Source organism: Aspergillus foveolatus (assembly GCF_047715535.1).
Source record: "Aspergillus foveolatus strain CBS 279.81 unplaced genomic scaffold BDW70scaffold_37, whole genome shotgun sequence".
NCBI classification, from domain to species: domain Eukaryota; kingdom Fungi; phylum Ascomycota; class Eurotiomycetes; order Eurotiales; family Aspergillaceae; genus Aspergillus; species Aspergillus foveolatus.
The window spans coordinates 163504-188486 of NW_027396101.1; the positions used below are offsets into that span (position 1 = coordinate 163504).

Genomic DNA, 24983 nt, shown 5'->3' on the forward strand with positions numbered 1-24983 from the left:
TGTAGCGCGATTCACGTAGCTTGTCCAACAAGAAAAAACCGTGCTGGTTTTTCGGGTTTACTTTTGCTTGCTTATCTTATCTTAGCGTGAAATCCGGAGCGCGCACAACAATTTGAGCCTCGCAGAAGAACCTCCGCCGCCGAAGTCCAGCGGGCCGGAAGATTTGGGTTAAAGAGAAAACTCCACTCCCAGCACCGGCGACAGCAGAGACACCAATTTCTAGAGGGCTTGTTCGATTATTTCTGCTTCCTTTTGTCCTACAATCATGGCTGAGACAGATTCTTTCCTGCACCTTTCCCGTCCTCTAGGCCCTGTCCTGGCGGGGTCTGCACCCACAACTGCTCCCTTGAACGTTGTCATCCAGCCTCAGGTACAACCCCTTTGTTTGAGGAGGATCAAGAATTTCGTCGCTAATTTGCTATTCAGGCCCTTTTCTCGATCCTCGACCACTCTCTTCGCCGTAACGCTGATCAGGAACGCGTAATTGGAACTCTTCTGGGAACCCGGTCTGAGGATGGCACCGAGGTGGAAATTCGTAGCACGTTCGCTGTTGGACACACGGAGACGACAGACCAGGTTGAGGTGGACATGGAATACCAGAAGCAGATGCTTGCCCTGCATCTCAAAGCGAATCCCAGGGAGGTTCTTGTGGGTTGGTACGCTACCTCGTCCGAGCTGAACACCTTCTCCGCCTTGATCCAAAATTTCTACAGCGGCCAGGGCGACGGCACATGGCCTCACCCGGCCGTTCACTTGACTGTCTCTACCGAACCCGGAAAAGATATCGAAACCCGCGCCTATATCTCTGCGCCAGTTGGTGTGACCGCCGAGAGGGCTGCCGACAGTGCTGCCTTTATTCCTGTGCCCCACGAGATTCGGTACGGCGAAGCCGAGAAGAGCGGCTTGGAGGCCATCGCTGCGGCTCGGGATTCAGAGGAGCGATCCACCTCCCTCTTCACCGATATTGAGGCCCTGGAGCGTGCGATCGAGGAGGTTCTTGGTATGATTGACAGGGTTTCTCGATACGTCGAGTCGGTCATCGATGAGGAGGCTCCCGCCTCTACAGCATTGGGCCAGTTCCTGCTCAATGCTCTTGCCTTGGCTCCCAAGGTTGAGCCTGCTGATATTGAGCGTGACTTGTATGAGCCACACTTTCCTATGATATTGTACCAGCTTACTAACCATATTCTAGTAACAACCACATCCAGGACGTCCTGGTGGTCTCGTACCTGGCAAACACCATTCGCACACAGATGGAGCTTTCTAACCGGCTTGCAACTGCTCAACTCACCCTTGGCGGCGAGTCTGGTAACGCAGAGCAAGGTGGTACCCAGCGTAATCAGCGAGGCAAGGGAGGCCGTGGTGGGCAACAACGCAACCAAGAGCGGGGTGCTGAGGAAGGTCGCGCATAGGATGATTAGATTTCACTATGAAGATACCTTTGCATTTCTCTTTCAGCTGTTCTCGGGCATTTCTTTTCCCTCATGCAACCACTCCATTTAAATTCCTTGCCGTTATGTGCCTAGGGTACTTCGAAAAGTCTTCCATGCCGCTTCTATTCCACTTCCTCACCATCTTTTGGATTATGTTTGTGTCATACAGCTTGGTTGGGAGCTCAAGAGCCAAGGAACAGCGGCAGGGTCAGGGAACAGCGACAGAAACGACACGATAGCAATGAGGGAGCTAAAAAGACCGCGGCGTATGGGAGTCTGGCCTTATTCAGAGTAAAGGGCTACGAAAATGAAAGAGATGCTATTCATGAATAATACTAGATCATATGTTGGCAAAGGAAGTAATGCTGTAGTTACATTTACTATACGCGTATTTCAGATATAACACATGCAGTAAACCTGAACAGAACTGGAATAGTCATTGGAGTTGAAATCGATTGCATGACTTGGGAATTAACACCGCACCAAACTGAACGCCATCCAATGCAGACGCTATGTCGTGTAGTAAGTGAATATCAGAACCTGATCCCTGACGCCTCAAATGGAAACCAGACGAAAATAAACGGGCAGTGCGCCCTTGCATCCTTCTTAAACCTTCCTCTTCTTCGCCATGGACGTATCCTCAGTAGCATCCGAATCCCGCCTAGCTCCCTTCTTCCCCTTACCCTTCGACTTCTTCCCGTCCCCACCATCACCTAGATCGTCAAGGCCTCTTTTCCCAGCAGCATCCTTGAGATTCCCAACCTGGTCATCGTTCTGATCGAATTGCTTCCGAGCCTCTTTCAGCTCGCGCTCCATGCGCAGAAGCTCCTGTACACGACCTAGCTTGTTCGGATCCCGACGCAGCGCGAAACGGAAATCATCTACTTTAATCTTTTGCCGGCGCGAGTAGTTCGCGTGCTGGGCAGCGCCGTGGCACATCTCTAGCACGAAGTCTGTGACGATTTCGTCAAGTACACGGACGGTTTCAGGAAGGGGCTCGGAAGGAAAAGACGGATGAGGCGCTGGATCGCCATAGGCTAGGAGGAGAAGGCGCACTACAATTAGACTGATTAGTATGAAAGTCACAAAAATTACGAGCCTCACAAGAAGACAAGTGAGAAGAACCAACATTCCGATGGAAAGTTCATCTGCCCTTTGTGCCTAGCGGCACGGGCTCTAGGTTCGGCCATCTTCTTATTCGCTTCAAAAGCTGCTTCGTATTTGCGGATATTGCACGCAGAGCTGGGTTTGAATGCCGGTTGATATCCAGCGCAAATTAGGTTGCTGATTTGTCGATTCCACGACCGAGAGGAAGCGAGCACCGTAAGCACATCACCGGGATCTAATTGGAAGAAGGCCTACAGAAGCCCTAATTTGTAGGTGCGATGGAGCAGTTCCCGATTGTGGTGAGAACCGGCTCTGAAAATAGGTTGATGGCGTAGTTAAGGGTCGGGTCTATAGAGACAGCGGCGAACGCTGCCCGCCGGCGGTGAGAGCCGTTGGTGCATGCATCACGGCAGAACACTGAACACTTGAAGTGTGTTGCGGGACATGTTCTTCAAGACGCCTGAAGTGAGTTACCAGCCGACTCTGCGCCTTGCGAAATAACTTGTTATTTGCTGTCTTGCGCTTACTGTCTTTTTGGGGTGCTCTGTTGATCTCGAACTACCCGGGTCACTCCTCCGTGTCGTTAAGATGGTAAGTTAGGACAACACCCATATGCTCGCCCAGGCCTAGAGCTACTGAGAAAATAGTGTGCAGTCATACCTTGACAAGTTTACTGATAAGGCCTGCAGTCGGCTCTATTCAATTTTCAATCCCTCCTCCTCGTCTTCCTTCTCATAATCTGCACGAGTGCATATGCTCATTCGATCATGCCCGGGATCATGGACCGCAACCAAAATGGGTAGAATACTCACTTTAGGTTCAATTACAGGGGGTTGCTAACCAAGAAATGACAGATTTTTCGGTATTTTTTGGAAATGCGCTCGAATAGGAGAACGGCTGAGCCCATACGTTAGCATATGTTGTGTTCTGATGGCTGTAAGTGCTTAATACGGGGCCGGATTGGTTCAGGAAGTACAGTAGTTCTAATATGCTTGTTATTCAGGTCTCCATCTTCTTTGGTGGTTGAATGAGACGTGCTTGAGGGAAATGAAACCCTTTGAGTAACTTGGCGTTCTTGGTTGGGACGGTCTTCGTTATCATGGCGTTGTGTTATGAGATTATCTAAATACAAATTCAATATTATTGTAAAGCATTGAATTGCACCGTCAGCTACTATACATATATACATATCCCATGTCCCGATCTTTGATCGATTCCTAGTTATATGCTGCGAACCCACTGAACGCTAAAGAGCACAACATCACCATTAAATCAATATATTTCATAAAAAATGAACAAGAGTGATGGGTATCTTATGTTATTGCCTTAGGGTTGTCTTTTAATCTTTGAAGACCCTGCTCAAGGAGTGACTCTTCATTCTCCTTACTCCCCACGGCATTCCAATCGCTTCCCAAGGTGCCCTTTTGGAATTCGGCCCGATCCAACTCATCAATAGCAACCCAGAGCCGCTCCGGATCTCGCAGGTAGCGTAAGGGGTTTAGAGTAAAGCTGTCCGGCTTAATGCCTTCAAACTCCATTTGCTTGAATGCTCGCGCGAGAGCGGGGACGTTTTGCGAGTTGGCATAATTGTTGATAATCATGTTCCAAACATCTATGTCGTAGCGAACCCCGTGTTTGTCCATCATTGCTCTCACTTTCTCAGCAGCATGCGGTTGCTTGTTGAACACAAAACAGCTCATTAAGAGGGTCCAGGTCCGTACAGTTGGTGGTGTATGTTTGACTTGCCCAATGCCACCGTTCCCGATTTTCTTGCCGTCTTCCTTCGTGAGCCCCTGAAGGGAGGAGCTGTGTTGCATGTCTTCAACAACGCGTACTGCAGGTCGAAGCCCTGCAGGGCTGTTTCGAAATGCTACCAAGAATTCGTTGTAGGTATGATCCGTTGCTGCAAGCGGAGCGATACTTCCATGGCCGCTCAGCACAAATTCCCGGAAGCGAGAGTAAATTTGTTCCACTCTGCCCATGTTCTTCACGCAGCGGAGATATGTGGCGATCATAATGTATAAAGCCACAACAGAAGGTGCAGAAACGTCATTTTCGTATTGAACATAGTGCGGAGGAAGGATGAGAAGCTCCTTAAGAGGAGTGATGTCATGCAATCGACCATACATATCAAGCATGGAATAGAAAATGTCACTCGGGTCCTCATCCGAGTCTCTTCGTTTTGCAACGGTGAGAAAATGTGCATGGAGGATTTTGGTCATAATCCAGGGATTGCGGCGCACTTCTTCCTTGACCTGAATCTCTTGCAACAATGATTGAAAGCGTTCGTGGTCTCCCACACGGACAGCATCTGTGAGTAAGGCCATGTAGGTGTACGCATCGGGCTCTAGCTCCTGATCTTTCATGTAGTTCAGTATACCCTGTGATACGTGTGTGTCGCCCGATCTGAATGCGTTCAACAAGACTACATTCATCAAGTCGCGAGTTGGCGGAACACCAAGCTCAAGCAGCTTGGGAAGGATGCGGAAATTTCGGACACCGCCATTATCCACGACAAAGTCAATCGTCAATAGCTTGCAGCAATGGCGGACAACCTCCTCGGAATTCATGCGAAACGCGGGATGTGCCGCCTCCTTGACCATTTCGATGGCTTCGAGAGCGGCGTCAACGTCTCTAAATTGTGTAAAACGCTTCATGAAGGATAGAATTGTGTTAGGTGCCATGTGTATCTTTTTTTTGCGGACGAGATTCCAGGCATAGTGTACAGAATCGCGATCGGCATTCGCGACGTAGATTCGGACAGGCCGTTGGGGCATCAGAAGGACGGGCCATCTATCCGGGTGCATGAGGTCTATGATGAATGATCGATCCAGCAGGTCAGGGAAGAAACGCAACAGATGCTGGATGCAGTCTGTGACTGCCACAAACACTGGCTTGAAAAATGGTCCGTGGCAAGTAATTTTTAGAAAATCCGGCACAAGCCTGGGGAAGTGACACAATAACCACAGCGACAAGCGGTGCCAGTGAGCACCTTGATCGTTTTTAGGCAGTCGGTGCCATGCTTCGCGGAAGGCTTCTTTTGAAGCCATCCCCAGAGCTTTCAATAGAATGTGGTCGTGGTCAGTCAATTTTGGGAGTTCTGGAAAGGGCTTCCCATCTGCTCTTGCTTCGCGTATCAAACGGCATGTGGCTCTCCATGCTCTAATTGACTTAGGATCATAGTAGAGCGATGTCGACCTGATCTCCATGTCCCTTTCCCACACTCCCTGATCCACAAATTGTCTGCGGACGTGCCGCCGTTTCCCCTCCCGATCGTACTGAACGTAATGAACGATTCGTTTGGGTTCTCGTAGGGGCTCTAGATTAGGTAAATGAACAGGAACAGTCTGATTGGCGTCAGGTTTAGCTATAACACCTCCAACCTGTCGGCTTTTCTCCATAAGCGAGCCGGCAACATGGTCATCTCCCGGGGTAGGGTCCTCTAAAACAAGATAATCGGATCGCGCACAAGTCTCCAAATCATTATTATGCTCGGGTGGGACCGCGTTATTCGACTGCAAAGCATTTCCGCTAAGATACGTTAATCCTAAAGGCTTTCTTTGTCGATAATTGAGTCTGGTGCGGAACCTCTGTTCCGCAGAACAGGAGGGTGACCTGACGCGGACGCTTGAGAGCAGCAGGCGATGTGGACAAAATGACATTCAGATTCACTTGGCAAAAAGCATGAGTCTACAAGAGGTGATCACGTCGGCAAAGATTCTTTAGAAGGCAAACCAAGGAAAAGATTCGATATATCAGTATTGTGAAGTATCTTGGTCTCTTGAGTAGAGTTTCGGTCGTCCCCAGGAAATTTTGATGAACTGTGGCTAGTGGGTCCTAGCTGTGGCTGGCGCAAGTATTCGCCCGCACGCATCCACCCCGAAACTTTATCCTCGTGAGTGCTTTTCCTCAAAATCGGCCATTCTCGAGCCCATCAACAATTGCACCAATCTGCAGCCGCTTCGAACTAAAAGATTATATCACCCGATACTGCTGACCTTGTCGGCCCCGCTTTACGTCCCACCAATATGTCCTCTAATCATGCATCTCTCGATGCTGCCGCAACAGATCGAAAAGCACGTCTCGCGAAATTGGCAGCGCTGAAACGGAAGCAGCCGGAACCCGAAACGTCTGGAGAAGCCGCTGAGCAGGTTAAGGAACCCCAGAATAACAATCTGAATGATGTTACGAAGAAGTACCTTTCCGGGCGGAATTACGACGCAGAAACGCGTGGAGCGAAATTGGGGTTTGACCAGGCTCCGACGGAAGGGCAAATCACACTAGAGTCACAGGCGAAGGAGATTGCCAGGGAGGTTGCGGAACAAGCCAAAAAGGACGAAGACGCACACCAGCCTATCGACCTTTTCAAACTGCAGCCTAAAAAACCTAACTGGGATTTGAAGCGGGATCTGGACGAGAAGATGAAGATCTTGAATGTGAGAACACAGAATGCAATTGCAAAGCTTGTCAGGCAGCGCATAGAGGAAGCGCAACGCACCGCCAAAGCGAAAGGTGCCGGTGCCAACGAAGACAAGCAGGGAGAAGAAGTTGGTATCGAGGGTGAGATGCTTGTCGAAGGAATCCATGTTCGTGAACGAGAGGAAGCAGATGAGGATGATGACTTGGCATGATTATGATACCCAGGGGATCGGTCACGCTTTGTTGCATATTGTTTATAGGCGCTCTTTCTGGGAACTTAAGCATGGAAACGGCGTTGAGGGCTCGCATTGCGATGATATAAAGTTTGATATAAAATACATAATAATAGTGAGAAGGACCATCTATGCGCTTTAATCCCAAATTTACTCCTGAACCCCGTATGACTTGCGCTGAACACTTTTCCGACATCAATGGCCCATATTCATGGCTTGAGTCAGAGCAATCCGCTTGCTATATGGACTGAGGCTCCGCTGGCGAGGAGGCGGTTGAGCGTAGTTCCTTTCAACGCCTTTCCACTCGTGGTGGGACGCTCTAGGTTGGCTTCTCGAAGTGTATGGCTTTGCATAACTTCGGTCAGCGTCCGTCTCCTCGTGTGTCAAAGATCTCCTTTCCTTCACGATTCGCCCCCTATCCACACTGTAACTGCGGCTTCTACCCCTGCGGCTTCCACCGCGTGAGACATCGCGCGGCCGACCACGTTCCTTCGGACTGGACTCCCGACGCCGTCGCCTAGTGTTCCTTTCTGGGGACCGGGTCCGTGATACCTCTCTAGATGAATATGACGACACTGAATAGCCAGAGGATGAGTCGCTATATCGTCTCTTCCTTGAGGATGAATGATGGGAAGTTTGTGACCTTGTTTTCGACTCTTCTCGTCTCTTTCCATATCGCTCCTGTCGGGGTGATATTGAGCGATGCCGATTTGTGGAGATAGTAGAGACAGAGCTGGCGGAAGCTGATGACAGCGACCGAGTTCGCTTCTTGGCCTGACCTCGGTTGTCGAGAGAGCCTAATTCATCAAGATCGCGTTTGCGGCCGCGCTCTGCCTCACGTTGTGCTAGTAGAGCGTTTGCGGTACCCTTCCTAGTTCTTATCATGAGAAATAGTGCACATTTCCTGATTGCCGTCTCCTCTGGGAAATAAGATCCAACTTACGTGCGGGCACTGTCATCTGGGACATCCGTCGTCAGCTGAGGACGAAGTTTCGGATTTAGTAGTTGCTGGGTGCGAGAAGGACGAGCCAGATACGGCCGTTCTTGAGCAGTAACTTTGCACTCGTAACTGTAGTGGCGTGAGCAGTATAAGTCAGTAAACATCACCAGACATTTGGAGCTAGATACATATCTCGTTTCAAGCATTTCTGGCAGAGCGTAGAAGCAGTCGCCTTGGTAGGGCCTCTCAGGCCGGGCGCATTGCGATAGCGATTCATCCAGGCAGATTAATGAATACGCAAAGGTAATGTAAAGCTGTAGAACCGAATAATAACCGGCGTCAAGTCAGGATAGCGTGAGTAGTTTAGCAGCTTTGCTTCTTGCGCGGCTGTCCAGGTAGTAGATGCTGTGGAGTATCCGTAATAAGCGCGCGGCTAACTCGATCAAGCGGCCCACGAAAGTCTGACAAGCGAAGGACCGCGACCGATCTTCATCTGGCTTCCCTCTGTCTGTTCATCAGATTCGTTCTCCTTGCCAGCCCTTAAGACTTGAAAGCAAGTCTGCCCCTCACCTTGCCTCTGAATCCACCGAGCTGTTTCTTTGCTCAAGTAAAAGAAGAGTCGTCGTTTCTCCGCGGCTCTCCCCTTCTGCCTGAATCGGGAACCTGTAGTTCCCCTCCTGAACTGGGAATAGCGACAAAAAGTCATGATCAAATCCCTTTGACAACAGTGTATGTTTAATATTTCCTCCTTGATACACAGCTTTCGTTCCTTCGCCTCGATATTCATTGCCCGGGTTTTTTGCCTTCAGCTTGCCCTACAGCAAAGCACAAATTATTGTGGTCTAACCCTGTCACAGCTTTCCTTATGGCGAATTACGTTGTCTCAAGATATGTCGTCTTTTCTTTTTGGCTTGTGTGAAGTGGGATTTCTTAGTGGCCTTTTCTCCATTCGAATTTCGGTTTCGTCGTCTTGAAATCCTGCAAAGCGTTGACTCGTTCGCACTATTTTACACCGTCGGATTTCTCTCTATACGATCCATCCGCACCTATTCGACAATCTAGCCCGAGAACAATTGAAAAGGGCCCTTCAAAACTGTTAACAGGTGTGCTTTCATGATTATGACGTCTGCAACGTCTCCAGGAGACGGACACCGTCTGTCATTTGCAAAGGTATGATCCATGTATCAATTGGAAGCAAATTGGCAATTTCTCTAACCTCAGCATCAGATCGCTGCTTTGCCCCCGCCGCTGAAATCAGAAACGCCATTTGTATCTGATAGGAAGGACGATTCTCAGCCTCCTGAGGAGCCGGAATTCTCAGTACCACAGAATTCAGCCAGAGCTCTATCCAGCCATGAAAGCCCGGAATCCATCTCTGCTCGGCCTGATGCCGTTGACCGAGATATGGATAATTTGTCCAAGGCCGTTCAAGCAACCAACATATCGGGAAAGAAGAATCAGGAAGCTGCCGGGTTCTCTGAAGAGAGCCACGGAAACGGGTCTCTAATGCGCGAGGATTCGTTCGAAGACGACCGCACTCACCTCTCAAACTCCTCAACAAAACCAACCAGTTTTGATTCGAAAAGTATGGCATCGGTTACTACCTTTGCAATGGACGAAAAGGATTCCTTACGCCCCGATGACAGTGCTAGCGTACAAGCCATAGATGAAGAAGAGTCGCTGTCCGGTCATGCATCTGGTGCACCAAACTCACTGACTGGGTCGGAATCTGGGGCTCGGTTCCGGGATGGTCAAAGACACCGAATACCTCTTCACAACCCTCACTCTGTTTTCAGTGATGGTCCGCAGCGAGCGAACGGTGGTATCGCTACTGATTCTGTCGGCAACAGCTTTGTTGTTTCCGACTCCGAAGCTTACCCAGGTCGACCCATACATGGGTTCCCATCAGAACCGGATGAGAAGCTCCTTGAAGCTATGAAGTCTCCAAAAGACCGCCTTCTAATCCTCCAGCTAGAAGAAAAAGTTAGAAGCTTCATCCAAAACTCCAAGTAGGTCATTAGCTATTCTCTCAGGATGTGTGACTCTGTTACTCCGTCTAACATCTTTTCCAAGGGAACAATCTTTGGAACTGCCACCTTCGAACGCGTTCGGTCGACTTCTTGCCCATAAGTTAGGTGACTACTATCATCTGACTCACTTTGTGGACAATAATGTCACATCAGTTCGACTCCATCGAACTCCGTTTTGTCGACTGTGAGTTCACATACATCTGTCCTGCTTGATCCTTTCTCTTCTTCCCTTGACTTTTAATTATGCGAGGATGATCTGAACGCCGTTCTGATGGACATAGACCCACTCCCTTATCTGTGATACATGCTGCCAGCAACAGCACTCCGCCACCTACGGCGCCCGCGATGAAAATTATGCGCCGCACAGACGGGGAGAGGCCTTCAACGGAGGGTAGTATAGCTGCGAGCTCCTCTGCCCCCTCGAAAGCTACGTCGGAGGCTGGTGATAGTGGTAACGATGCAGAACGCGGGGGCTCATCTGCTGGGGCAACTCCTGCTAAGGATAGAATGTCTCTTTCAAGAGAAGAACGTGAAGCCAAATACCAGGAAGCCAGAGAGCGGATATTCCGGGACTTTTCAGAGTCTAAGACTCCTGAAATGAACGGCGAACCCAATACAAACATGTCCAGGTCAAGCTCTACAAGTGGACGGAAAAAGACGCATAGGCAGAAAACGCCTCACGATGACAGCTTTGAGGCGCGATCTCAGTTCAATGCGTACTACCCGGGAATGCACTATACCAGTGGGTCCCTGCCCTACAATATGGGCATGCAGGATCCTTCATTTTCTAGCCAGCCTTATATGGTAGGGCCAGGCGTTGTACCAACCAGCATGGGGGCCTACATACCCAGTCAGAATGGTGTCATGTATCCCGGGCAGGTGAGTCTGAACACTGCTCCACATTATACCATGCCTGTATCTCCCCAGATGGGTGCAAGCAGCACGTGGCAGAATGGACCAGCTTCCCAGCAATTGCCCTACGGCCCGTATCCGGTCAATCAATCACCCGCGATGGCCTCAGCGAAGCCTGCTGCACCCATGAGCAGCTACCCTGTTTCCAATAATGTGCAATTTCAGACTGCTCCTGGGGCCTGGTCATCTCCTTACCAAGGGGCGTATTCACAACCTTCTCAGCGGAATCAAGCCCCACTTCCCTGGTCAAGCTATCAAACTCAGCCGTTGAGTACGGCCACGTACCCATACGCACAATATCCTGGCCAGTCACTAAATACCGGCCTGGCGAATCACTCGGGCTCGCACCCTCTCCCGGGTAGCTTTAGCAGATCCCACTTCAATCCTCAAACTCGCTCTTTCGTGCCTGGTGGCGCTACTGGTCCGGTGCGACAGCCGAACAAAAACCACTCGTCGAATATTGGCTCTTATTCGAACATGCAGCCAAACGCCCAATCTCAATGGGCTAGCTATCAAGATGTCAACAGCAAGAACCAGGGACACATCCCCGCCAGCATGACTCGGGGAGAGTTGTTGGGAGGCAAAGACTCTATTGCTAAATGGGGAACACCCTCTCATCTACCCCCGAAACCACCTCCATCCGAAGTACCGTCGGACTTTGAAATGAAGCATCGCAATGTAAACTCTGCTAGTCACCCTTATTCCAGCAACACATTACCGACGTCCCAGAACGGCCCGTTAGTTGTTTCAGGAGGCACCGGCGTGCCACGTCCGAGTCAATAAGAACGGGCTTTCGATGGCATAATACTGTTGTGGACGTGGATCGAACTACATGGTTATTATGGTAGTTGGCTGGAGGTTTGTCAAATCAAATCTGCCCAAGGTCGACAAGCGTTGGCGAACAGTTCGGAAGATGCCAGACGACAAGAATACACAAACATGAAGATGACTTGAAGTGAAGACAGACAAAATTTTTTTGCTGGGCAACTAAGCACACTTTGGGCATCGATCGATGAGCAAATTAGGAGGGATAGGGGATTGACAATTCTTCACATAATATCAAAGTCTCTTCCTCCAATAGCAAATATATAAAATACACTTGCAATACAAGGCTGACGGCTCTGTAGATGGGAAATGTTTACGAATACACGTGCTGTAGGCAGTTAGAAAAGTTCTGGTACTATTATACAAGGAATACAGTTAACAATATAGAATACATGAGATGTTAACAGATGATACAGGATATCTGATTTCACCACCATCTAACACAAGATGCCGATCTACCCTACAAACTTTCCTCTGGTTGTCGCTCAGCTTCCTTGACCACCCGCGCATGCTCCGCATTTTTCTCATTCTTCATTGTCGCCTTTGATTTTACGGGCGGATTCACTTCGTCAAGCTTTACTTTCGAGATTGCTTTCTCCAACTCCTCAACGCCATTCTTTCGGAACTGCGTAACCTTGCGCACATTTAGGAGCGTAAGTTCATTCAGCGTCTCGAGCCCCTGGCTGCGTCGCCTCGCAACCGCCTTTGCTGTAAGCGCAAATCGCATATCTTTCGGCCCATCAACGAGTTCCAGAATTGCACTTGGCGCTTGATCATCCTTCTTCGGCTCAACTCGTAGCACTCTCGTGTATCCACCGGGTCGGTTGGCGTAGCGCTCACGGAGGGGACCGAATAGTTTAGGGAGGATTTCGTGAGGGGTCTACGGGTTATCCAGTTAATACAATGTCTCACTTCCATGGTAAGTCGAATGACTGCATTCGCCCCCGGAACATTGCTTCACGAACGGGAAAACATACATAGAATGTAGACAAGGCCGTCCTCCGACTCGTCTCAGTGTTCTTCTTGCCCAAGGTAATGAGCTTTTCGGCTAGTCGTTGAGCCTCCTTTGCCTTGGCCCATGTCGTCGTGATCGATTCATGTTTAAAAAGAGACGTAACTAAGTTTCGGAGAAGGGCTTGTCTATGCGAGGACTTTCGGCTCAGGTGTCGGTATTTAGCTGCGCCTCCGGCCATGATGGAAGTTCAAAACTTCGTCTTGGGCTGGAGCTGAGCGGGTGTAATAAAAAATGCGATGATGCGGTCAATATAGGTAGAGGAGAATTGAGGTGTAGAAGTGCGGTAAGATGGAAAGCAGAATGGTTCGAGGGTGCTGTTGTCGTGGTGCTCGAAATGGCCGTGGAAGTCGATTCTTGGAGGATTTCATTTTCTGCTCCGAGCCAATCGGAATGCGGCGAGCTTCACTTGTCAATAGGCAGAATTTCCAAACTGGAGCTTCTACTGTCAACTTATCTCACTTAACAAACCTACTAATTCATTTTAATACCGTTCTGGCTCTGTGCTCCTCCAAATCTACATAAAAGAGCCATCGGCTTACCCCTTGCCCCCTCGCTGCTTAATTTTTTCGACTCCCAGCCAGACATACATCCGCCACTGCATACCTATACGTAGGCAGCAATCTCAATAAACCATAAAACATGGGCTTTCTTACCGGTTTTGTATGTCAACTCTGGTAATTAGGCCGAGCCGGCTAACAAGAATTACCCTAAAGCTCAGCGGCTTCACTCTAACAACATCAGTCCTTTACATCACCATCCAGGTTCACCATTCCACACGCTTAGATCAGAAAGCCGTTATTCGCGATCAAACGAGGATGATTGAATGGCTCGCTTCATCTAGAGGCGCGTATGACCGGCGATTACTTCCAAAAGATGATGAGACTAGGATGCCCCTTGGAGGGACATTAGCTCCAGCCAGATCTGGAATGAGAGACCAGCTCAAGCACCGGTGGAATGAGGAGGTGCGGGTGTTGGCGAGGAAGGCATACAACGTTCAATGGGAGGATGTACGGGATACAGCTGCGGAGGCTTGGATGGGTATGAAAAGATACGTTAAGGGACAGTGATCTGACGGTGTTTTGATGCACAATCTTCTTTCCATGTTCTTCGAACATTCAATTTTTCGGTGATGGATCTTGCGGCAAGCATCATCTTGTTCTTGATACCCATGACGGTTTGTATAAATAAAATTTGATGAGGGTTTTATATGATTATACACTTTCTATACAAAAGGATACGGGTATAGACGTGGTGGCCGCGCAATGAGTGCTTTAAATACGAAGCAAGCCTGCTTGCTTCATATTCCTCTAATAATAGCTTGGGGACGTCTTCCTTGGCTCGGGATATACCAAGCACGGTAACTCGACCCGACAAGGTGTCATGAAAGGGTGCTTGTAGGCCGGGTTGAATGCATGCTTGTACAAATCCTCGCCTTGCAATACAAATTTTTGAGGCGCTTAGAAACGAGTTTGCTGGAGTACCCCGTGAGCTTTCTCAACCGGCTCTCAACTCAACCAGCTGTATTAACAGTGGCCTGTGTAGACATGCTTAAATTGTCATCTTCACTCCAAATGTCCTTGCTTTCGGCTTCCATTGCACGCATAGCTTGAGCTATGTCCTCCAGCTTTGCTACAACGTCCAACACGCTGTGATTGACTCGCTCAAAATACCGATCATTTGCTTCTCTCCTTTCCCGCGCAAGCTGGATGTCTTTCTCCGTTTCTTCGTCCAGATTCCTAGGCGATTCATCCACCTCAACAGGCATATCGGCAGCAGCCCGCGAGTCTCTCCTCAAAGATGGTGGCTTTGCCATAGCAGCATTGCGACCGACGCCGTCACCCTCGGTTTCATCCCGCCCCCATGCCTGCGCGAGCCGTAGATGTTTCATTCGCAGATTCTCGAGTGCTTCGGAATGCTTCTCCCCAAATACATGTCCCCGGACAGCCGCACTAACTTCCACATCGGAGAGGGCGCTCTGCATTTCCTCCCAGAGCGCATCGGAGCCATCTACCTCACCCCTAGGCTGAGTGCGGGACAAAAACGGAGAGAGGCCAGTTGCGTCGAGAGGTTTTGGTGAAGAGCGCCTGCGATGCAAGAGAGGAATTTGCGAGCCATTTTGGTCCCCTCCAGTAGTAACTACTGAAGGTACGGGCGGTTGAAGCGATAGATTCGATGCATTGTGGGACGGCGGACCCTGGAAAAGGGCCGGAGGAGGCAGACGCTGGGAGCTCACTTTTCTCAAGGAGTCAAGGGGAAGATGGGTGTCCATGAATACTAAAAGCAGCTGGACAACTCTCAGCAGTTTCTCACATTCTTCCAATAACAAATTCTCTCTATGTTACTCAAAGTAAAACGAGATGGAACACTCCAAATGTAGTAACTCAATCCTATGGCTTCTTATCGTTATCGTTATCGGGCAGGCGGGGCACGTTTATCCGATCCGGACCTCAGACTCGCTTAGCTGCCGTTTAGGGCGGAGGCGCACAGCAGAACATTTTCGCCCTCCCCGACTTTAGCGAGACGCCGGCCGTGAAAGGGAACCTTCGACCCTTCGACTCTCGACAAACACCACCAGCCGTCCGGCACATATCCATCAGTCGGTAAGTGCGCATTGGTACCTTCTGCCTGTTATCGTCGAGATTCAACACAGGGAAATTATTCTGCTTTCCTTTCCGCGGAAATCTGCAGCCCCGTTTCTACCAATATCCAACCTACTTCGCCATCGACATCACACCATTAGCAAGTTTTCTGCATACGACAAAGTTCTAACGTTTGGTTCCGCACAGTACGCCGTCCACTCGATCATAATCCGACAAGATGGGTAAGGGAAAGCCTAGGGGATTAAACGCCGCCCGCAAGCTCGCGACTACTCGTCGTGAGAACCGCTGGGCCGATCTGCACTACAAGAAGCGTCTCCTCGGTACCGCTTACAAGTCTTCTCCTTTCGGTGGTGCTTCTCACGCCAAGGGTATTGTCCTTGAGAAGGTCGGTGTTGAGGCCAAGCAGCCCAACTCCGCTATCCGAAAGTGTGTCAAGGTTCAACTCATCAAGAACGGCAAGAAGGTCACTGCTTTCGGTGGGTGCCCTATGTTTCCTATTTCGTGTTTCGGCATATTTGCGATGGGTTAAGAGATGGAGCGCATGGGAATGGGAATTACCAGGCTTCTAGAATCACAACTAACAACACTTCTCAGTCCCCAATGACGGTTGCTTGAACTTCATCGATGAGAACGACGAAGTCCTCCTCGCCGGTTTCGGTCGTAAGGGCAAGGCCAAGGGTGATATTCCCGGTGTTCGTTTCAAGGTCGTCAAGGTCTCTGGTGTCGGTCTGATGGCTCTGTGGAAGGAGAAGAAGGAGAAGCCCCGTTCGTAAACGGCTCCGTGGCGAGAGGCGACGAACGTTGGTCCAAGAATGATATCCGAGAAGAAGTTGACGGGGCCCGTTTCCATTGAACATCGGGCGGTATGGTCTATGGATCTGGAATTTATGGTTCAGGATGGACGACCTGCAAAAACCGTAGCAGATACTACGATTGATATACTCAAAAAGACGGCGCCATGATTTTTTTTTCTCTCTGGGAAGGGCCCTAAAATCAAGAAATTTCTCAAACCCTCCTTGGCTACCAGACGTAGGGCGGTCGTAGCGCATTATCATGTGCTACTATCCCGCTTCTTTGTAACCTGTACCCTAGTGCTTGGCTGTTGAATTTCAAGCGGTATGAGCTGAAGGCTGCACAACTAGAACCAATTCCTAAGTGTCCCCTCATGTATTACGAGGTATGCATGCGGCATCTACGTTCAGTAGGCGCCTTTATTTTGCCACGCTGGAGTGCCTAATCCTACATTATATACCGCAATCATGACAATGCTTTTAATCCTTATTTTCAGTGTAGCCTATAGTGGTTTTACTAGAAGCTGATATCCTCCTTCCGGTAGTGGTCAGACACGATACGGTATAGGTATGACGGCGCATGTCCGCCTCTAGACAAGAATTAGTTACTTCCATGTGAAAAGATGATGAGAGACTCACAAGTTCGTGATATAAAGGTCAACTAATTCCGCAGGAACATAATCGTATAGCGGATTTTGCACGTCAATCTGGTCTACCAGGTCGCCGTCTTCGTAGTCAATGACTTTGCTTGAATCACCGTACTCGATTAAGGATTCGAAATCGAAAGGGTACACCGGGCTGAGCTTGTATACACCACTAACAACCACACACGGCGTTTGGTGCACCTTGGCTGCTCGGGCAATGACACGGGTGCCTGCTGCAGCAACGAGACCGCCGTTGGCAAGGACGGAATGCGTACCGAGGATGACCTTGTTGACACGAGACATAAGGGCGAAAACAGCGGAGTCAGGAATGAGAATCACCGTGATGCCGTGAGCGATCAAGGGCTTTTGGAACGATTCGGTGCTGAGGATCTCATCGTCGTTGGGGGCAGCACCACTGACAGTGGCATGGGTTGCTTCATGGTTATTAGGGTATGATTCAGCATGGATGACGGTGAACTTCCGCTTCGCGGCGGCCTTGAGGAGGAATTTTTGTACGGTCGTCGACGAAGTATGTGTGAGGATGATTTCGTTAGAGTGAATGTGATCGAGTGCATAGGCAGCAATCTGATCATCCACCTGTCCCAATTCATCGATAATCTCGTTGATACCATCCAGGACTTCAGCGCGGATATCCTTATTCTGGGTGTGCCCGGGCAGGCGTCCGGATGGTGAGCCGGTTGCTGGCGTACCAGGTAGTGACGTTTCGGGTTCTGGGTGAGAGAGCAGACTGAACATAGAAACGGGATGGGTGGCTAGCGAGGATATAGGTTTTGAGGCACCTCGGTCGGAGCCATGGAACTCGGACGGTTCTGCAACATTCACATTAACCTCACTTTATCAGCAAGACCTGGAGGGCTTACCATCTCCCGCACGAGGTGTCTGCGGTTGGCTTTCGGAACCCGCATCGCTCAAGGTAAAATCCCCGTCTCTGTCATCCTCTGCCTCGTCACGGATCAACCCCAGCACACGCCGAACAATGTTCCCGACTACCATCTCCCTGGGCTGTGCGGCTATCAGCCGTCTTCCCACGCTCTGCACGCGCTCGATGAGTTTTGAGGCATCGCTCGTCCTACATGCGGATATGACGCTGCGCAAAAGGTAAGCAGTGGCAGTTGCGCATGATCTAGAGTGTCGGATCTGTCTTCGTTTGAGGAGTCTTCTGCTGCATCAGTTTTAATTGACCGAACGGGAGGGACAATTCGGGACGCACGAGATCAGATTATCAATAGATGTATCGATGGGATTGGTCTTCAGAGACTTTAGGAACGACGCTAACCCCGGCGTCAAAGGAGCAGAAGTGGCCGGCATAGTGTCTTTTATAATACCGGTGCTCTGGTGTACAAGGTCCTTTTGTACATCAGCCAGCGGGACTCTTGACTCAGGGCGGGCGACACGCGGGAAATTTTACCTGCACAACACAACTCGGGCTCCAGGGATTCTAACCTTCTTAAGGCGGGGGACTCGGAAACTCTAGATGCAGGAAAGACTTCCGTGGAGCCAAGTGAGAGTCGATCTAGTGCGGAGGGGTAAATTTGGCAGAGCGGATGGGAGTGATGGGGAGGGAATTTTGTGCCCGCCTTTAGGTCTTTGGCAATAACGTTACAGTCTACTGTATGGGGAGCTGCACCCGCGGCGGCTTTTGCTTGGCCCAACCGCCGCCGTCATTCTCATAGCAAATCGATCGTACCGTCTTCCACTGCCGACTCTTCATCCTTACTCCTCTTCAACTACTCCCCTCGGTTCAGGCTGATTCGTGACTCTCTACTTATTCACCTCGATCCGGCCACTCTACTTGACTTAAACGGTCTTCCTGTCTCAGCTTGAAATTAGCTTTTGATCTCTGCTCTTTAACTGTTCTCCGTTCCGCCCACCAGAAATCCAGGGCTGGGAGGAGCCGTGGTCTGAAGCACGGGCTGTCAACTGGCGCATTGAGGTTGGTACAGACTGAAGACATCTCACGTCCTGCCCTATCGATCCTGTCCCTCATGGTTGCCTTGACCTGTTCGCTGTACTCTTCGCTGCCCCTCGGAATGTTCCGGTGATCGCTGACTTGTCGCGACTCGCGCCCCAGACACCTGCGCCAGCTCCGACACCCGTGGGCGGCATTGGAAGATGAACTCGCTGAATATCCTATCGGCTCGAGTCATTGGCCAGTCCTCGAATTCGAAGCGTAGCCGCCAGCGATCTCACTCTCACGGGGATGCTTCTCCTGTGATCCCCCCGGACGACCTTGCCAAGCTCCGTTCATATAGCGAAGGCAACTTTCATGCACACGATACGGATGAGAAGACTCGCCGAGAGACGCCCGAGCCACCGGAGGATGTTAACCATGACGAGCATACACTGGACGAGAAGTCTCCATTACTACATGGACTGCCAAAGAGCCCATCCTCACTCGCTACTAGAAGCTCCCTAGGTCTAATCGCACAGCGGCTCCTGGAAGCGGTCACCGAGACAATCAAGTTCATCCTGGAAACATTGGTTTCGCCTGGGGTGTATGTAGCTCAGAGCTTCAGAGATGAGACTGGGAGCTACTCGCCTTTGGCGCCGGTGAGAAAGCTTCGACGCTCTATATCTGGTTCCTCGTCCTCAAGTAGTTCAAACACCATTAACAAGTCTGCAACTCGAATGGAAGGCAAGCGGCGCTCTGGCTCTTCTAAAAAACTGAGAACCCATCCCTCCCGAGATTCTGTTGCTTCGAGTACTTCCGAGTCGGAAGGTGATCGCCGCGTAATGAAAGGTCTCACAAATAGTCGACCTCGAGCCGCTAAGAAGACCTCAAGTGAAGAATCGGTATCAGACGGGACGGCCCCGCGAAGGTCCATTCGAATCAAACTCAATAATGAGGAAGCTCTTCAGCGACAAAGGCAACGCCGAGCGCGGAGTGCTGACCTCGACCGGTCGCCGCGGAATGGTAGTCAAGACTCGGTCGACCCAGATAGTTTGAAGTCGCCAGCCTCACCTTCTGTGCACCTAGTCACGCGATATCCTCATTCCCCGGTGCCTCCTCGGCCGCTCATCCCGTCTCGTCTCCCGTCATACACGGCGACTGGCAGAAACGCCAGGATTACACAGAAAACGCTCGTCCTTGACTTGGATGAGACACTCATCCACTCTCTCGCTAAAGGTGGCCGCATGTCCAGCGGCCACATGGTCGAGGTCAAACTAGCTACACCGATGACGACTGCACTCTCACCTGGCGCTCCTCCTACCACTCTCGGACCTCAGCATCCCATCCTATATTATGTGCACAAACGACCTCATTGTGACGAATTCCTACGCAAGATCTCCAAATGGTACAAGCTAGTTGTCTTTACCGCAAGTGTGCAAGAATATGCCGATCCAGTCATCGACTGGCTGGAACAGGAGCGGAAATACTTCCAAGCCCGGTACTACCGGCAACATTGTACCTTCCGAAACGGCGCCTATATCAAGGATCTCAGCTCGGTTGAGCCGGATCTGAGCCGGGTCATGATCTTGGACAACAGTCCAATGAGCTACATCTTCCATGAAGGTAGGCTGATTATATTTTGGTCCAATATTTTGAGCGAATACTAACACCAATTCTTAGATAACGCCATTCCGATCGAGGGCTGGATCAATGACCCTACAGATAACGGCCTCCTCCATCTCATCCCAATGCTAGAAGCCCTACAATACGTCACTGATGTTCGGGCCTTTCTAGCACTGCGTAGAGGAGAAGCAGACGCTCTATAATCACGCAGCTTGTCCTCGACGCAAAACCATGCCTAGCTTATACTTGTTACCCTTCTCAGCTCTGATATCCGCACTGTTTTACCTAACTTACCTAATGCATTGTAAAGAGTCCGGTTTCTTGAACTGGCAGCATGCCGAGTTTTTAGCATTACAATTATCATTATCCTCCCATACCCCTTTCCTTGACTATTGTTGGCTTACTACATTAATTTTATCTGCTTCTCCTCGCCTGGAATCATCGCTGCACCTCTCGTCTTGCCTCCTCAGATGTGTATTACTGCGCCGAGCAGATGTTACTTGCACGAAGCGATAAAGCTAACGACTGTTTCTCTCCGCGTATGCATGCCTATTTACTCCATATCAGGTTAACTGGTGTATGACTTGCTAATATCCATACCACACGGTCCGTAACCCGATACAAAAATAAGTTTGCAAATCAAATTTGAGGCATATCGGAAGCCTTGCCGGTCACCATTGTATAGCCATTCCAGTATCGTTTGTGTTATCCAGGGAGTTGGCTAAATAACATATCCCAGTATTCGCTGTGTCAACGGGGCCCGGCATGCTTCCCGAGGCTTCTACATATACCAGTTCCGATTTCGGCCACAAGGGCACCTGACGGGAAACGTTTGCCTGATAGGGAAAGCTACGCTAATCCCGGGTTCCGAGGCTTCTTAACTTTGAGACCCCTGGGCTGAGACTACAGAGTCCGTTCTATACGCCTTGATAATAAGGTATGGGCATGCTATCGCCTTAAGTCAGGTATTGAATAGTGATTTTGTTTATATTTTACTATGTTATATATTTAATGGTATAGCAATCACAGACCCTTAGCACGTTTCGCATCGGCAATGGCCTCCTTGAGGGCTGCAATGGCCTTCTCAATGTCATCCCGAGCGGGGTCCATGATGCTAACACCCATGTGCCCAAAGCGAATGTACTTTGTTGCAACCTCCTTGTGCAGGCCTGCAGCAAAGATAACTCCACGCTTCAGCAGACCAGGGAGGACATCTGGCGGGGCCAGTCCATCAGGCAGCCAGATGGCTGTCATGGCGTGAGCCTGGTTCTCGACCTTGGAGGCCAGCTGCTGCAAGCCGAGTTCGGCGACGGCAGCCTTGACGCGGTCGGAGGCCCGGCGGTGGGCGGCGAAGCGCTCTGCCATCGGCCGGGATGTGATCTGGGAAAGGGTTGTGTGCAGGGCGTGAATGAGTTGGGTGGAGGGAGTGGCGAAGTAGGACGGCTTGAAGTTCTCGTAGTTCTGCATGATGGGAAGCCAGTTGGCCATGGAGGAGTAGTATGACGAGGGAGGAGTCTTGCGGGACTTGAAGGTCTCGATTGCCCGGCCGGAGAACATAATGATGCTGAGACCGGGAGGGCAGCCGATGGCCTTCTGGCTTGCGGTGAGGACGACGTCCAAATCCCACTCGTCAAAAGCAATCTCCTCGCAGCCGACGCTGCATACACCATCCACAACAACCAAAGTCTGAGGGCTGACCCGGCGAACGATTTCTGCCACCGTCTTGATGTCGCTCAGAACACCAGTGGAGGTATCAACATGGGTGATTGTGATGACCTTGTATGATTTCTCCTTCAATGCCTGCTCAATCGCCTCGAAGGATGGCCGCTCCCCAATGGGTGCCTTGAGCTGTGTAGCACTGGCGCCGTAAGTCTCCAGACAGGACGCGAACGAGTCGGCGAAGTAGCCGGAGTGCAGGACGAGGGCATCCTCGCCCTTCTCGACAAGGTTGGAAGCAACGAAGTCCCAGCCTAGAGTGCCACTTCCGGAGATGACAAAGGGCTGGGCTGCCGGGTTTGTAGACTGGAAGAGCTTCCGGGTCATGGACAATGTCTCTCCAAAGACCTTGACGAAACCGGGGGCCACATGGCTCTCGCTGGTGATTGACAAGTTAGTTGGAGTCGATGGACAGCAAATGACAGAAACTCACGCATAATGGGACATAGACTGAAGAACGGCATCATCGAATTCGATAGGGCCCGGAATGAGCAAGGTGGGGTGAGCGGGTTGAGTCGACATTATGACAGAGGGTTGAGGATCAGAGATGGTAGGAGGGGTAGAGCGGACGAGGGGTTTATATTCAACGTCGTCTGGGGCTTGGGCGATCCTCTCGGACGAGAAGGGGGTGTTAAGCTCAGGCAGCGGGAGTCTCTGATCCAGATGCCTCGAGATCAGGCTCAGGCGCTGCGAAGTCCGTTTGGCCGCCAGAGTTTCCCGAGGGGTCGGCTCTCGACCCGTGGGGAATTCGTCTTGGGTGGAATTGGGATGGAGTGAACCAACGAGCGTGCTCTCGGAGGTCCCCGGAGCTCTATTCGGGCCGGTGGCTTTCACAAGCAATGAATGATGATGTATGCAGTTGTATACAAAGTTACTTAAGGTCTGTTGAGATGCAGAGTCTGAGTTAACTGAGGTTTCAGACGGTCTTCTTTAAAATCTCAACAGACTCGAACAGACTGGAAGCGACCCCACTCCTACTGACTCTTTCTCACTTTTTCTCCCCGGCGTCGGAATTTTCCCAGAATCTCCGCAGTAATTCCGGCTTCTGCATAGAGGCTCAACATACAGTTTCCGCATAATATGGAATACCACTATCTAAAGTGTGTACCTTATTGGCTAAACGCTGACCAAACATATTCTCATCATTGATCTGCAGTCAATCTCGATAGGGTTGTGCTTTGTATATTTGCCGTTGATCAATGTATATTAGTATGAGTTCTTCCTAACTATATACTTAGCTATATACTTGGGAGCACATGCTCCATCTACCTCGCAGTACTCAAGTAAACGGAGTAGTCCATACGACGGGTGTCATATTCCTTGACAGCCTCTTACTATCTCATGATAAATGTCAAGAGAGTCTTGCTGCAAATGTTCTAGATTTGAATCCAAAAATTCGAGAATACTCCTGCAGACTGGCACTAGTCCAAATCCAGCACATAGCTAGGGTTCAGGGTTTGTCAGACCGTGACAGACCCAGTTTTCCCCGCGGTAGCTTCACCGTTATCGCTAGGTACCAGCGCGTCTGACAGCTGCATATCAACATCTTCAGAGTTACCGATTGCTCCCTTGCGACAATTCCTGGGAGCTTTTATTTGGCTCTTAAGTTTATTTGACCTTGGAATGGGCTATTGACCTATTCGGTTACCCCAGGATGACCTCGCGTCTAGTCCTGGTCATCGGTGACCTCTTTATCCCTGACAGAGCTCCCGTATGTGATCAAACGCAAATTGCCCAGAACATCACCCACCATGTACTAACATTGCGCTATTAGGATCTTCCGGCAAAGGTACACATAATCCCTCCGCGTCGCATCGTCTCCGGTTACTCCTTCGTACTCTCCCTTATTGACGTTATCGCAGTTTCGGAAGCTCCTCACGCCAGGCAAGATTGGCCAGATTCTGTGTCTGGGTAATTTGACCGATCGAAGCACATTCGAGTTTCTCCGCCAGGTTGCGCCGGACCTACAGTTGGTCAAAGGCGATTTCGATGTCGATTCTCCTAACCTGCCTCTTTCGAAAGTTGTGACCCATGGAAGCCTTCGTATCGGTTTCACCCATGGCCACACAATCATTCCCCCAGGTGATGCAGATGCGCTCCTCATTGCGGCTCGCCAGATGGATGTAGACATTTTACTGTGGGGTGGCACTCATCGATTCGAAGCTTTCGAATTGGAGGGGAGGTTCTTCGTGAACCCGGGGAGTGCCACTGGGGCTCTCAGCACAGGATACTGGCCAGAGGGAGAGGAACCGACACCCAGCTTCTGTCTAATGGATGTGAGTCATACTTTTTCCCTGCGCAAGCCAAAACTTTGGGCACTCTCTGACACCCAGATAGATCCAGGGAGACGTCCTAGTGCTGTATGTCTACCAGCTGAAGACGGACTCGAACGGAGTCGAGACTGTTGCTGTCGAGAAAGTGTCTTATCGAAAAAATAGCGTCCATTCCTCATGAACCGAACCTTTCTTGCTTGCTGTGCTTATGATATAGATACCGACCGTGTTATGACGTCAATGCTCATGAAATAATAAACCTCTAATATCAGAGCCTAGTACACACCAGCAGTCCAAATAAGTTATAGCAGCCCTGTATATAAGTTTATGGTTGTGCTTGTCTTATGCAATGTATCAATGCACCCAAGAACAGGATGCCTTTCTTAGACTACATTTAACCCAAGTCCCTAGTAAGCGACACATCTCTTCTACATAATCCTTACACAAAGAATGGAGTAGTGACCAGCCTATCACAAGTGTTTGAATGAGCAGAGATCATGTTCGCATTCA

General features: G+C 50.2%; 15 protein-coding genes across 15 annotated transcripts; 8 read left to right on the top strand and 7 right to left on the bottom strand.

Annotated features, from left to right (window-relative positions):
* The first annotated feature begins 139 nt into the window (after positions 1-139).
* BDW70DRAFT_79139 (eukaryotic translation initiation factor 3 subunit F) lies at positions 140-1726 on the top strand. Its single transcript, XM_073744864.1, has 3 exons — positions 140-370; positions 427-1139; positions 1193-1726. Exons 1-3 carry the CDS (start codon positions 266-268, stop codon positions 1410-1412), a joined length of 1038 nt encoding a protein of 345 aa, XP_073594422.1. The 5' UTR covers positions 140-265; the 3' UTR covers positions 1413-1726.
* Positions 1727-1791: 65 nt separating this feature from the next.
* On the bottom strand, positions 1792-2847 carry BDW70DRAFT_139593 (putative transcription initiation factor TFIID subunit 13). Its single transcript, XM_073737419.1, has 2 exons — positions 2563-2847; positions 1792-2488 (listed from the first exon to the last, which is right to left on the bottom strand). Exons 1-2 carry the CDS (start codon positions 2621-2623, stop codon positions 2040-2042), a joined length of 510 nt encoding a protein of 169 aa, XP_073594423.1. The 5' UTR covers positions 2624-2847; the 3' UTR covers positions 1792-2039.
* A 139-nt stretch (positions 2848-2986) lies between these two features.
* BDW70DRAFT_139594 (protein kish) lies at positions 2987-3698 on the top strand. Its single transcript, XM_073737420.1, has 4 exons — positions 2987-3131; positions 3230-3339; positions 3395-3476; positions 3544-3698. The coding sequence occupies exons 1-4, from the start codon at positions 3129-3131 to the stop codon at positions 3565-3567; spliced, it is 219 nt and encodes a 72-aa protein (XP_073594424.1). The 5' UTR covers positions 2987-3128; the 3' UTR covers positions 3568-3698.
* Positions 3699-3853: 155 nt separating this feature from the next.
* Positions 3854-6202, bottom strand: BDW70DRAFT_151510 (pentatricopeptide repeat protein; the record flags this gene model as incomplete). The annotated part of the gene is made up of 2 exons (XM_073739303.1): positions 3854-6130; positions 6161-6202. 2 exons carry the CDS (start codon positions 6200-6202, stop codon positions 3854-3856), a joined length of 2319 nt encoding a protein of 772 aa, XP_073594425.1.
* Positions 6203-6456: 254 nt separating this feature from the next.
* Positions 6457-7382, top strand: BDW70DRAFT_79177 (CCDC12/cwf18 family protein). Its single transcript, XM_073744866.1, has one exon. The coding sequence runs from the start codon at positions 6569-6571 to the stop codon at positions 7169-7171; it is 603 nt and encodes a 200-aa protein (XP_073594426.1). The 5' UTR covers positions 6457-6568; the 3' UTR covers positions 7172-7382.
* BDW70DRAFT_79169 (zinc finger CCHC-type containing 10) lies at positions 7280-8490 on the bottom strand. Its single transcript, XM_073744865.1, has 3 exons — positions 8325-8490; positions 8136-8271; positions 7280-8063 (listed from the first exon to the last, which is right to left on the bottom strand). Exons 1-3 carry the CDS (start codon positions 8407-8409, stop codon positions 7388-7390), a joined length of 897 nt encoding a protein of 298 aa, XP_073594427.1. The 5' UTR covers positions 8410-8490; the 3' UTR covers positions 7280-7387.
* A 165-nt stretch (positions 8491-8655) lies between these two features.
* BDW70DRAFT_139601 (putative R3H domain protein) lies at positions 8656-12151 on the top strand. Its single transcript, XM_073737421.1, has 5 exons — positions 8656-8861; positions 8990-9302; positions 9360-10141; positions 10206-10346; positions 10444-12151. The coding sequence occupies exons 2-5, from the start codon at positions 9246-9248 to the stop codon at positions 11855-11857; spliced, it is 2394 nt and encodes a 797-aa protein (XP_073594428.1). The 5' UTR covers positions 8656-8861; positions 8990-9245; the 3' UTR covers positions 11858-12151.
* Positions 12152-12273: 122 nt separating this feature from the next.
* On the bottom strand, positions 12274-13298 carry BDW70DRAFT_139602 (mitochondrial 54S ribosomal protein bL17m). The gene is made up of 2 exons (XM_073737422.1): positions 12877-13298; positions 12274-12779 (listed from the first exon to the last, which is right to left on the bottom strand). Exons 1-2 carry the CDS (start codon positions 13090-13092, stop codon positions 12360-12362), a joined length of 636 nt encoding a protein of 211 aa, XP_073594429.1. The 5' UTR covers positions 13093-13298; the 3' UTR covers positions 12274-12359.
* Positions 13299-13393: 95 nt separating this feature from the next.
* On the top strand, positions 13394-14165 carry BDW70DRAFT_139603 (MICOS complex subunit Mic12 family protein). Its single transcript, XM_073737423.1, has 2 exons — positions 13394-13574; positions 13628-14165. Exons 1-2 carry the CDS (start codon positions 13554-13556, stop codon positions 13979-13981), a joined length of 375 nt encoding a protein of 124 aa, XP_073594430.1. The 5' UTR covers positions 13394-13553; the 3' UTR covers positions 13982-14165.
* Positions 14156-15296, bottom strand: BDW70DRAFT_139606 (DUF5315 domain-containing protein). The gene has a single exon (XM_073737424.1). It carries the CDS (start codon positions 15181-15183, stop codon positions 14425-14427), a length of 759 nt encoding a protein of 252 aa, XP_073594431.1. The 5' UTR covers positions 15184-15296; the 3' UTR covers positions 14156-14424.
* Positions 15297-15444: 148 nt separating this feature from the next.
* Positions 15445-16525, top strand: rps23 (40S ribosomal protein uS12). The gene is made up of 2 exons (XM_073737425.1): positions 15445-15990; positions 16109-16525. Exons 1-2 carry the CDS (start codon positions 15732-15734, stop codon positions 16285-16287), a joined length of 438 nt encoding a protein of 145 aa, XP_073594432.1. The 5' UTR covers positions 15445-15731; the 3' UTR covers positions 16288-16525.
* A 295-nt stretch (positions 16526-16820) lies between these two features.
* BDW70DRAFT_139610 (translation initiation factor eIF2B subunit beta) lies at positions 16821-18505 on the bottom strand (the record flags this gene model as incomplete). The annotated part of the gene is made up of 5 exons (XM_073737427.1): positions 18379-18505; positions 18181-18317; positions 17831-18126; positions 16945-17779; positions 16821-16895 (listed from the first exon to the last, which is right to left on the bottom strand). Exons 2-5 carry the CDS (start codon positions 18276-18278, stop codon positions 16823-16825), a joined length of 1302 nt encoding a protein of 433 aa, XP_073594433.1. The 5' UTR covers positions 18279-18317; positions 18379-18505.
* Positions 18506-18649: 144 nt separating this feature from the next.
* On the top strand, positions 18650-21249 carry nemA (Nem1-Spo7 phosphatase catalytic subunit NEM1). The gene is made up of 3 exons (XM_073737428.1): positions 18650-18903; positions 19042-20484; positions 20542-21249. The coding sequence occupies exons 2-3, from the start codon at positions 19083-19085 to the stop codon at positions 20685-20687; spliced, it is 1548 nt and encodes a 515-aa protein (XP_073594434.1). The 5' UTR covers positions 18650-18903; positions 19042-19082; the 3' UTR covers positions 20688-21249.
* A 225-nt stretch (positions 21250-21474) lies between these two features.
* On the bottom strand, positions 21475-23080 carry BDW70DRAFT_139615 (alanine--glyoxylate transaminase). The gene is made up of 2 exons (XM_073737429.1): positions 22634-23080; positions 21475-22579 (listed from the first exon to the last, which is right to left on the bottom strand). Exons 1-2 carry the CDS (start codon positions 22720-22722, stop codon positions 21508-21510), a joined length of 1161 nt encoding a protein of 386 aa, XP_073594435.1. The 5' UTR covers positions 22723-23080; the 3' UTR covers positions 21475-21507.
* Positions 23081-23725: 645 nt separating this feature from the next.
* BDW70DRAFT_139616 (vacuolar protein sorting-associated protein 29) lies at positions 23726-24859 on the top strand. Its single transcript, XM_073737430.1, has 4 exons — positions 23726-23911; positions 23975-23989; positions 24063-24476; positions 24538-24859. The coding sequence occupies exons 1-4, from the start codon at positions 23855-23857 to the stop codon at positions 24652-24654; spliced, it is 603 nt and encodes a 200-aa protein (XP_073594436.1). The 5' UTR covers positions 23726-23854; the 3' UTR covers positions 24655-24859.
* Positions 24860-24983: the final 124 nt, after the last annotated feature.

What these genes read in the sequence shown, in the direction of transcription:
- BDW70DRAFT_139615 (XM_073737429.1), bottom strand. Translation starts at nt 22,722, where the DNA reads ATGTCGACTCAACCCGCTCACCCCACCTTGCTCATTCCGGGCCCTATC. An exon ending in CAGTCTATGTCCCATTATGC is followed by an intron (nt 22,580 to 22,633) that starts GTGAGTTTCTGT and finishes GTCAATCACCAG; the next exon opens with CGAGAGCCATGTGGCCCCCG.
- BDW70DRAFT_139603 (XM_073737423.1), top strand. Translation starts at nt 13,554, where the DNA reads ATGGGCTTTCTTACCGGTTTT. An exon ending in TGGGCTTTCTTACCGGTTTT is followed by an intron (nt 13,575 to 13,627) that starts GTATGTCAACTC and finishes ATTACCCTAAAG; the next exon opens with CTCAGCGGCTTCACTCTAAC.
- BDW70DRAFT_79139 (XM_073744864.1), top strand. Translation starts at nt 266, where the DNA reads ATGGCTGAGACAGATTCTTTCCTGCACCTTTCCCGTCCTCTAGGCCCT. An exon ending in ACGTTGTCATCCAGCCTCAG is followed by an intron (nt 371 to 426) that starts GTACAACCCCTT and finishes TTTGCTATTCAG; the next exon opens with GCCCTTTTCTCGATCCTCGA. An exon ending in GCTGATATTGAGCGTGACTT is followed by an intron (nt 1,140 to 1,192) that starts GTATGAGCCACA and finishes ACCATATTCTAG; the next exon opens with TAACAACCACATCCAGGACG.
- BDW70DRAFT_139616 (XM_073737430.1), top strand. Translation starts at nt 23,855, where the DNA reads ATGACCTCGCGTCTAGTCCTGGTCATCGGTGACCTCTTTATCCCTGAC. An exon ending in CCAGCTTCTGTCTAATGGAT is followed by an intron (nt 24,477 to 24,537) that starts GTGAGTCATACT and finishes ACACCCAGATAG; the next exon opens with ATCCAGGGAGACGTCCTAGT.
- BDW70DRAFT_139602 (XM_073737422.1), bottom strand. Translation starts at nt 13,092, where the DNA reads ATGGCCGGAGGCGCAGCTAAATACCGACACCTGAGCCGAAAGTCCTCG. An exon ending in CGGCCTTGTCTACATTCTAT is followed by an intron (nt 12,780 to 12,876) that starts GTATGTTTTCCC and finishes GATAACCCGTAG; the next exon opens with ACCCCTCACGAAATCCTCCC.
- nemA (XM_073737428.1), top strand. Translation starts at nt 19,083, where the DNA reads ATGAACTCGCTGAATATCCTATCGGCTCGAGTCATTGGCCAGTCCTCG. An exon ending in GAGCTACATCTTCCATGAAG is followed by an intron (nt 20,485 to 20,541) that starts GTAGGCTGATTA and finishes ACCAATTCTTAG; the next exon opens with ATAACGCCATTCCGATCGAG.
- BDW70DRAFT_139593 (XM_073737419.1), bottom strand. Translation starts at nt 2,623, where the DNA reads ATGGCCGAACCTAGAGCCCGTGCCGCTAGGCACAAAGGGCAGATGAAC. An exon ending in GATGAACTTTCCATCGGAAT is followed by an intron (nt 2,489 to 2,562) that starts GTTGGTTCTTCT and finishes GTCTAATTGTAG; the next exon opens with TGCGCCTTCTCCTCCTAGCC.
- rps23 (XM_073737425.1), top strand. Translation starts at nt 15,732, where the DNA reads ATGGGTAAGGGAAAGCCTAGGGGATTAAACGCCGCCCGCAAGCTCGCG. An exon ending in CAAGAAGGTCACTGCTTTCG is followed by an intron (nt 15,991 to 16,108) that starts GTGGGTGCCCTA and finishes AACACTTCTCAG; the next exon opens with TCCCCAATGACGGTTGCTTG.
- BDW70DRAFT_139601 (XM_073737421.1), top strand. Translation starts at nt 9,246, where the DNA reads ATGATTATGACGTCTGCAACGTCTCCAGGAGACGGACACCGTCTGTCA. An exon ending in ACCGTCTGTCATTTGCAAAG is followed by an intron (nt 9,303 to 9,359) that starts GTATGATCCATG and finishes CCTCAGCATCAG; the next exon opens with ATCGCTGCTTTGCCCCCGCC. An exon ending in AGCTTCATCCAAAACTCCAA is followed by an intron (nt 10,142 to 10,205) that starts GTAGGTCATTAG and finishes ATCTTTTCCAAG; the next exon opens with GGAACAATCTTTGGAACTGC.
- BDW70DRAFT_79169 (XM_073744865.1), bottom strand. Translation starts at nt 8,409, where the DNA reads ATGAATCGCTATCGCAATGCGCCCGGCCTGAGAGGCCCTACCAAGGCG. An exon ending in CCAGAAATGCTTGAAACGAG is followed by an intron (nt 8,272 to 8,324) that starts ATATGTATCTAG and finishes TATACTGCTCAC; the next exon opens with GCCACTACAGTTACGAGTGC. An exon ending in CCAGATGACAGTGCCCGCAC is followed by an intron (nt 8,064 to 8,135) that starts GTAAGTTGGATC and finishes GATAAGAACTAG; the next exon opens with GAAGGGTACCGCAAACGCTC.
- BDW70DRAFT_139594 (XM_073737420.1), top strand. An exon ending in ATGGACCGCAACCAAAATGG is followed by an intron (nt 3,340 to 3,394) that starts GTAGAATACTCA and finishes AAGAAATGACAG; the next exon opens with ATTTTTCGGTATTTTTTGGA. An exon ending in TATGTTGTGTTCTGATGGCT is followed by an intron (nt 3,477 to 3,543) that starts GTAAGTGCTTAA and finishes CTTGTTATTCAG; the next exon opens with GTCTCCATCTTCTTTGGTGG.
- BDW70DRAFT_79177 (XM_073744866.1), top strand. Translation starts at nt 6,569, where the DNA reads ATGTCCTCTAATCATGCATCTCTCGATGCTGCCGCAACAGATCGAAAA.
- BDW70DRAFT_139606 (XM_073737424.1), bottom strand. Translation starts at nt 15,183, where the DNA reads ATGGACACCCATCTTCCCCTTGACTCCTTGAGAAAAGTGAGCTCCCAG.